Source organism: Triticum dicoccoides, chromosome 7A, assembly GCF_002162155.2.
Source record: "Triticum dicoccoides isolate Atlit2015 ecotype Zavitan chromosome 7A, WEW_v2.0, whole genome shotgun sequence".
Taxonomy (NCBI): Eukaryota; Viridiplantae; Streptophyta; class Magnoliopsida; order Poales; family Poaceae; genus Triticum; species Triticum dicoccoides.
Window position 1 is genome coordinate 746,997,924 of NC_041392.1, and position 7,913 is coordinate 747,005,836.

The 7,913-nt window shown below is 47.2% G+C and overlaps 1 protein-coding gene across 2 annotated transcripts; it reads right to left on the reverse strand.

Moving 5' to 3' along the window:
• Window positions 1-1,651: 1,651 nt before the first annotated feature.
• On the reverse strand, window positions 1,652-6,856 carry LOC119331610 (serine/arginine-rich splicing factor SR45a-like). 2 transcript variants are annotated; one of them, XM_037604775.1, is made up of 7 exons: window positions 6,602-6,856; window positions 6,168-6,205; window positions 5,763-6,014; window positions 5,436-5,547; window positions 5,139-5,288; window positions 3,178-3,232; window positions 1,652-2,098 (listed from the first exon to the last, which is right to left on the reverse strand). In XM_037604775.1, the coding sequence occupies exons 2-7, from the start codon at window positions 6,188-6,190 to the stop codon at window positions 1,974-1,976; spliced, it is 717 nt and encodes a 238-aa protein (XP_037460672.1). In that variant the 5' UTR covers window positions 6,191-6,205; window positions 6,602-6,856; the 3' UTR covers window positions 1,652-1,973. The 2 variants fall into 2 exon arrangements, with proteins under 2 accessions (XP_037460672.1, XP_037460671.1); XM_037604774.1 differs by having other exon boundaries at window positions 6,168-6,211; window positions 6,602-6,855.
• Window positions 6,857-7,913: the final 1,057 nt, after the last annotated feature.

Genomic DNA, 7,913 nt, shown 5'->3' on the forward strand with positions numbered 1-7,913 from the left:
GCCGGCGGGGGGAGGAGGAGGATCCCGCGGCGGATCCGCGGCGGCGGGGTCCGGATCCGGGGGCCGCGAGCGGGCGCGCTTGGCGGGCGCCGAGTCCGAGGGGCGGGAGCGCTTGGAGGAGCGGGAGGGCTTGGGATTGGGCTTGGTGGTCGGCGGGGAGAGGACGGCGGCGGCGGCGGCGGATGAACGGGAGGAGCGGGTGCGGCCGAGGGAGGGGGCGAGGGCGGCCTGGGAGGCGATGGCGAAGGCGAACTCGCGCTTCAGCCCCACGCGCACGCCGGACCGGAGCACGAAGTCGTCCATGCCGGCGGCGGCGGTAGGGCTAGGGCAGGCCGAATCCGGCGGCCCCAACGGGATGGGGGAGGCGGCGGTGGTAGGGCTAGGGCAGGCCGAATCCGGCGGCCCCGACGGGATGGGGGAGGCGGCGGCGCTAGGGCTAGCGCAGGCCGAGTCCGGCGGCCCCAACGGGATGGGGGAGGCGGCGGCGGCGCTAGGGCTAGGGCAGACCGAATCCGCCGGCCCCGACGGGATGGGGGAGGCGGCGGCGGCGGCGGCGGCGGTGGGATCGGTGGCGCATTCAATTGAATACGAGGAGGGGAAAAGATGGATGGAAGACATGGATGGATGCAAAGGATTCTGTTTTTGAACCAAAGATTCCATTTTTTTTCTTTTCTTTTCTTTGAACTGGATGAACTGGAAAATGGAGGCACAAACTGGCTTTCTCGATCCGCGCCCTTCAATTTATCGCGTGTTTCTAGGGTTTTCGACGAAACGGCACGCCGTCCCTCCCTCCTCCCGAAAACGCACGCAGCCCCACTCGCCGCCCGCCCCCCGCCACCGACAAGTAGGGGCGGGGACCGCGTGTCAGTGACGCGGTGCGGAGCGTGCCGTTTTCACGTCCAGGTGCAAGGCGGAGATGGCGTGTCGCTTTGTCAAAACATTTATTGTCCAAGGCGCGGCTGCCAGGATGAGCAATGAGGGAGGAAAGTCAATGAAAGGAGAGACGGGGGTCGCCCTTGGGGGGAGGAGGAGGGGTGTTGGAGAAGCTTCCTCCCGTTGAACGAACGTTGGTGACTAAAAGTCTAATATGGTAGCTAATGTGCTAGCTTGTCAAGGGCGTTCCTTCTTCTATTTGTGGTTGATCGATTTCATCTATACATTTTAAGCAGCGAATGACATAAGTGTTAGTATTTGAATTTAATAAAGCTAGCTAGTTATGAAAGTCTTTCTGTCAAAATAAAAAAGTTGTTGAATCCCCAACCCTGAAACTAGTTCCATAAGTGGTCTAGCCCAGTGGATGTGATACAAACATGGCTTCCAAAAGGGTTTTTTTTTCTTTACCTACGTTAGTGATCAAAAAGATGTTTTATACTCCCTCCTAAAGTAAAGTGAAAATATAAAAGCGCTTAAATTACTAAAGTAGTGGTTTAAACGCTCTTATATTTCTTTTTACGATCTTTACATCGGGTCTATATAGTACTATGCTCCCTCTATCTCATAATATAAGAAAAAGTATTTCTAACACTACACTAGTGTCAAAGTAGCATCGAAAACGTACGTTTTTATATTATGAGACACGAGGAGTATTTTAGAGGACTAAGATACTCTTTACTAACAAAACGGCTTAAGCAACGGTCGACACAAATTCAAATTTGTGGGCAGACATAATAATAATATTGTTAGCATCCAGCCAATACAAGTAGCTCATACAACCAAATAGACGTTTCGATAGCGAGAATCCATAAAAACACGAAATAAATACGCCTTCACCGCATATAGATGACACAGAAGCTAAAAAGAAATGTTAGGGAAATCCTCTGATTGATAAAACAGACAGACAGACAGATGAGCTTTATCTAAAGCCTCCAGCAGAAATACTACAGTCCTTCATCAAACATTCATTCATTCAGCAACCATACTACAATCCAAGACACAATTCATACTTTAGCATCATCATTTTCTTCTTGTTTCATTCAGTCGCGCTTCCTGTCCCTGTCTCTATCCCTCCTTGTGGAGGGCGACCTCGAGCGGTCCCTTGACGACCTGCTGGAACGGCGTGGAGAACGGCTCCTCCGCGGTTCCACTCGGGAGCGCCCGCCTGCATGCATGCACACAAATCCGGACGGATTAGATGCATGTAACCAAAAACTGCCCTCCCCTAAGAGTAATATCCTGCTGCAGGCTAATGTAGAGTGTATGTATATGTATGTACATAAAACACGGTAAGACAGCCGCAAATTAAAATATTATATATGCATCAACGTCCGTTCATACTTACTAAAGATGATTGGCGCAGTGCTCCAGTGAAACAAGGGTGATGAATGGATCTAGAATGAATGATGCAAGTGGACATTATATAAAAAAGATCCACGGCACGACCAATCATGCTAGCTAGTGGCCACAGGTAAACTAAACCAGATAGATGCTAGCAAGGAATCTGTCTGAGCAAAGCCATGTCAAGTACAAGAAGAGATCAGCAACCTACACAAAATATATATCACCAACAGGACGGGACGGAAAGCATCTATCTTATCAGACCACATGCAAGTACAGAATACAAAAATTCAATAACATATCTTCTTATCTGATTGCTAGACACATTCTTCATACTAAAACCTGTGACAACTGGTAAAGTGCTCTAGTGAACCAAGAGCAACGATACTACAGTAAACTAATCTCCAGTTAATCATATAATAATAAGCTTCTCTAAACTATAGGAATCTGAGCAAAGCCACGGCAAGTAAAAAAATTAAAAAAATCATGCTACAAGACAGATCAGACAACCGCAGTACAAATCATCTAACCAGATTGCTACACACCGCAATCTTGGCATCCCGTCCTTCCCAGGAGACTAACTAATCTCCAGTCCGTGTAAAACAAGACAGCCAAACCTCTGGTCTGGTGACAGAAAAAAAGTGTTCCAGTGAACCATGAGGAACAACAATGCTGTGAATTAATCTAACATGACACCACTGGAGAATTAACAATACACAGCCCATCGTGTTGGCTAAAGTCAACCGTGGGATAATAAGCTACTCCAAATGCTGCCTAGGAATCTAATCAAAGCAAAGGCAAGTACAAGAAACTCATGCTATAATAATCCAGACAAGAAAAAATATCAATAACAGGAAGCAAAGCATCTATTTCAAATGCAACCGCGGGAGTCTCCATGCATACCTCTCGGACCACAGTATTCTCCAGGGGTAGGGGTCCTCTCACGAGTTCTCTTTGCCTGCAATTCACAAGGTCATTAGCGAATAGGAATTCAAATGCATGGATCATAATCATTCTGCATTGATAAATAATTTTACTCGAGGCAATGAACAAAATGTGCATCAAATTGGTCCTGACGGAAGGCGCGCTGAAGACATCCAACACCAGCTACACTTACCACCGTAGCTCCAAGAATGTAGTACCACGTACCACAGTAGCTACACGAAACACGAGGAGGTCTACGGTGGTGACGCATAGCAGTGCAGCGTTGAGAGCCACGCTCTCACTCCAAGAACACCAGAATGACTTCTGGTGCTCGGTCTGTCGGAGGTGACGCGTAGCAGTGCAGCCTTGAGAGCCGCGCTCTCACTCCAGGATCACCAGAATGGTTTGAGGTGCCCTGTCGGTCGGTGGTGACGCGTAGCAGTGCAGCCTTGAGAGCCGCGCTCTCACTCCAGGATCACCAGAATGGTTTGAGGTGCCCTGTCGGTCGGTGGTGACGCGTAGCAGTGCAGCCTTGAGAGCCGCGCTCTCACTCCAAGATCACCAGCATGACTCGAGGTGCTTGGTCCGTCGGTGGTGACGCGTAGCAGTGCAGCGTTGAGAGCCGTGCTCTCACTCCAAGATCACCAGCATGACTCGAGGTGCTTGGTCCGTCGGTGGTAGCGCGTAGCAGTGCAGCCTTGAGAGCGGCGCTCTCACTCCAAGATCGCCAGGATGACTTGAGGTGCTCGGTCGGTCGGTGGTAGCGCGTAGCAGTGCAGCCTTGAGAGCGGCGCTCTCACTCCAAGATCGCCAGAATGAGGTGCTCGATCGGTCGGCGTTGACGCGTAGCAGTGCACCGTTCCGAGCCATGCTCTCACTCGAAGTCGGTGCAGACAGCGTAGTATGATCATGAGGGTGATGGCGATGATCACGAGCGTGATGGCGATGCTCGTGAGGGTGATGGAGATTCGAGAGGCAACAGATTGTAAGGTTGAAGAAGAGGTTGTACAAACCAACAGGTGGGTGCAGCCAGCATTTAGTTCAATAATTCTACACAGAACACTGACTAGAATTAATGCTAGCCCAGCAGTGTGGAAGCTGTATGGTCGTGGAAATCAGCACAAAAAAAGAAAGAAGCAAAGGAGCACAGAAACAAGATGTACTTTTTCATTTCCTGCACTGAAAATGTTAACGACACCCCAATATATATACATATATATAGCATAGCCAATGCACCACAGCAATGAACCCAGATAAATCAGTGTTTATAGGAATTACTCCTACTCTGGCTGATTTTCAGGGACACTTAAAAGTTGAAACAAGATGTTAGATACAGAACTGGTCAGGGTTTTGATATGCACTACAAAACAAAATGTCCAAGGTATACTGTGTGGAAGACATAAGAAAGGTCTGCAATGGCCTCATTATGGTACTGAAATCAATAGTTAGTAACTTGTAAACTATGTCCTCATTAAGGATGTGTGGCTTATTTCCAGATAAAGTTGACCAGAAATTTGGCAGTAGAAAAGCTAAAATGTAAGTCAGGATCTCCATGGGACTCATATTTTACTACCCCACATCGGTCAAGGTTTTGATATGTATAAAAGCTGTTAGAGATCGAGATATATTTTGTTGAAGACTAGAAAGCGACCGACATAAAAGGAAGGTCAGTAATGGTCTCATTCTGGTGTTGAACTATTGACTTCTTAACTTGTAAACTACGTCCTAGGATGTGTGGCTTATTCCCAGATAAAGTTGGCCCAGAAATTTGGGGGTAGGAGAGCTAAAGTGTAAGACATGATCGTTACATATATGCTATGACTGCCTGGTAACAAGAAGTAGCTTAAACGCATATGCAAATGAAAGGAAGAAGAAGAAGAAGATGGTTGTGTAACACAAGTTAGCATCAAGGTTGTTACACGCAGACAAGTTTGTTATACCTTTGCCACACTGATGAGGCGGCCTTCAAGGACAGTACGGTGCAGGTACTTGATGCAGCGCCTTGCATCCTCAACATTCTCCATGGTGACGAACGCAAAGCCACGTGATTCTTTCGTACGAGGATCTATAACGACACGGCAGTCTTTAACCTGCAGTTTTGCCACATGGTGCATTAGTTAGTGACATAAGATTCACGCAATAAACAAGCAGTCCCATCCCAGATAAAAGGAGAAGCATCTTCGCAGACGGCATCAGGCATGAAGGAAGAAAGCAGAGCGCAGAGAGAGTAAGGGTACCTTGCCCTCTTTACTGAAGAACTTCTCGAGGTCAGTTTCTTGCGTCCGTGTGGACAGTCCAGTGACATAGAGGTTGTTGCCAGGATTCCTCACATCGTCTTTATCTCTGCTCCTGAAACATACATACATACATACATACATATTATTAGGAGAAGAGAACAGACCGATGTCAATATCGGTATCTTTGTGATGATGTACATCATTAAGTAACTATTGTTTTTGACCAGCTATGTACATACTGTATGTAATACATCATCAGAAGCAAGCAGCATTATCCACCATCACAAGCAAAATGAAGAAATAAACATGAAACCGACTTGGACTTGCCTGGAGCGGCTCCTGTTCCTGGACCTGGACCTTGACCTGGACCTGCCACGCCTCTTTGGCGGAGGGGACCTCGAGACGCTGCGTCTTGTACTAGTAGGTGGTGGCGACCTCGAGATGGTGCGCACCCCCTTGGGAGGAAAAGGGGGGGGAGGGGGCAGGGGAGGCGACTTGGAAGCTGCGCGCCTCCTGGGTGGGGGTGACTTGGAACCGCTGTCCCTGTCGGCGGGGGGAGTGATGGAACGCGCGGTGTACCTGAAAACAACATTTTTGTTACACTGTGGACAAAATAGATGACGAAACTGATAAGAGATAAACTGGAGCATGTTTCTGTTAGGGGAGATGTGATGGTCTCTCTGCTGTTAGGGGAGGGGAGGGGAGAAATGAAATGAAGTGAAGTGGACTGACCTTACTTGGTTGGAGTGCGACATGTCGCGGTCTCGTGGCTGAACCTGACATGAATGAATCAATCAAACAGCAAGAAGAAGAAGAAGAGAAGAGAGCAGAGGCAGATGTATAGCAAGCAGGACAAGACAAGATGAGCGAGCAAATCTTATCTTAGGTAGATTACATCTTAGGTAGATAGGTAATAAATATAATAAAAGCAGGAGCAGCATATTATGAATGAAATCTTAGGTTGTTTCAAGGGAGGGAGGGAGGCAACCAACCATTATAAATCAATCAATCAATCAATCATACACTAGTTAGTTTCAGATCTAGCTAGTATCGATCGAAATAATAATAATAATAATAAATCTAATAACAAGAATCGATTGGAAGTGGATCCAACGAGGGGAGGGGAGGGGATCCAACGAGGCGGCGAGGAGCCTTGAGCTTCTTACCAGGCGGCGGAGGCGTCGATCTCGATCTGCCTCTGCCTGCAGGCGTCGGTCGGTCGGTCGGATCTCGCTCGCTGGCTGGATCTCGTTGGCCGGCGGCGGGGAGAGAAGAGAAGAGGAGGCGACGGCTGCGGGGATGGGGATGGGGATGGGAGGGCGGAACCCTAGCTAGCTTTGGATGGGGATGGGGATGGGGATGGATGGGAGGATTAGGAAGGAAGGAAGGAAGGATTTGGTAGGTAGGAAGGAAGGGAGGAGGGGAAAGGGGGAGAATGAATGAATGAATGAATCCAGGGCAGGGGGCGTTTCCTTACCAAATCCAGGGCAGGATCCTTGTTGCCCCTCCGATTTCGCGTGACTAGTTTACCACAGACCTACGAGTCCGTAGTTAGTAGCTAGATAGCTTATTCTCTCTTTTTTATCTTCAATACAATATTCTCCTTCATGTTCTTGGAGATCTATTCGATGTAACTCTTTTTTGCGGTTTAGGGTTTGTTCGGATCCGATGAATTGTGAGTTTATGATCAGTTCTATCCATGAATATTATTCAAGTCTTTGCTCAACTTTTTTATGCATGATTGTTATAGCCTCGTATTTCTTCTCCGACTTATTGGTTTGATTTGGCCAACTAGATTGATTTATCTTGTCATGGGAAGAGGTGCTTTGTGATGTGTTCCATCTTGTGGTGCTCAATCTCAGTGACAGAAAGAGACATGACACGCACGTATCGTTGCTATTAAGGGTAACAAGATGGGGTTTGTTCATACGTGAGTTTACCTCGTCTACATCATGTCATCATACTTGTTGCATTACTCCGTTTTCCATCAACTTAACACACTAGATGCATGCTGGATAGCGGTCGATGTATGGACTAATAGTAGTAGATGCAGGCAGGAGTCGGTCTAGTAATCTTGGACCTGATGCCTATATACATGATCATTGTGTTGGATATCGTCATGATTATTCGCTTTTCTATCAATTGTCCAACAGTAATTTGTTTACCCACCGTATGCTATTTTCTTGAGAGAAGCCTCTAGTGAAAACTATGGCCCCCGTGTCTATTTCCTATCATATATCTTGCTGCAATTTTTCTTTATTTATTTTATTTTGTATTTTTGTTAGATATATTTATCAAAACCTATACAATTTAATTTATCTCAATACCGTTGAGGGATTGACAACCCCTCTTACGCGTTGGGTTTCAAGTTTTTGTTGTTTGTGCGCAGGTGTTGTTTACATAGTGTTGCTTGGTTCTCCTACTGGATTGATAACTGAGGAAAATACTTCCCTCTATTGTGTTGCATTATCCTCTCAT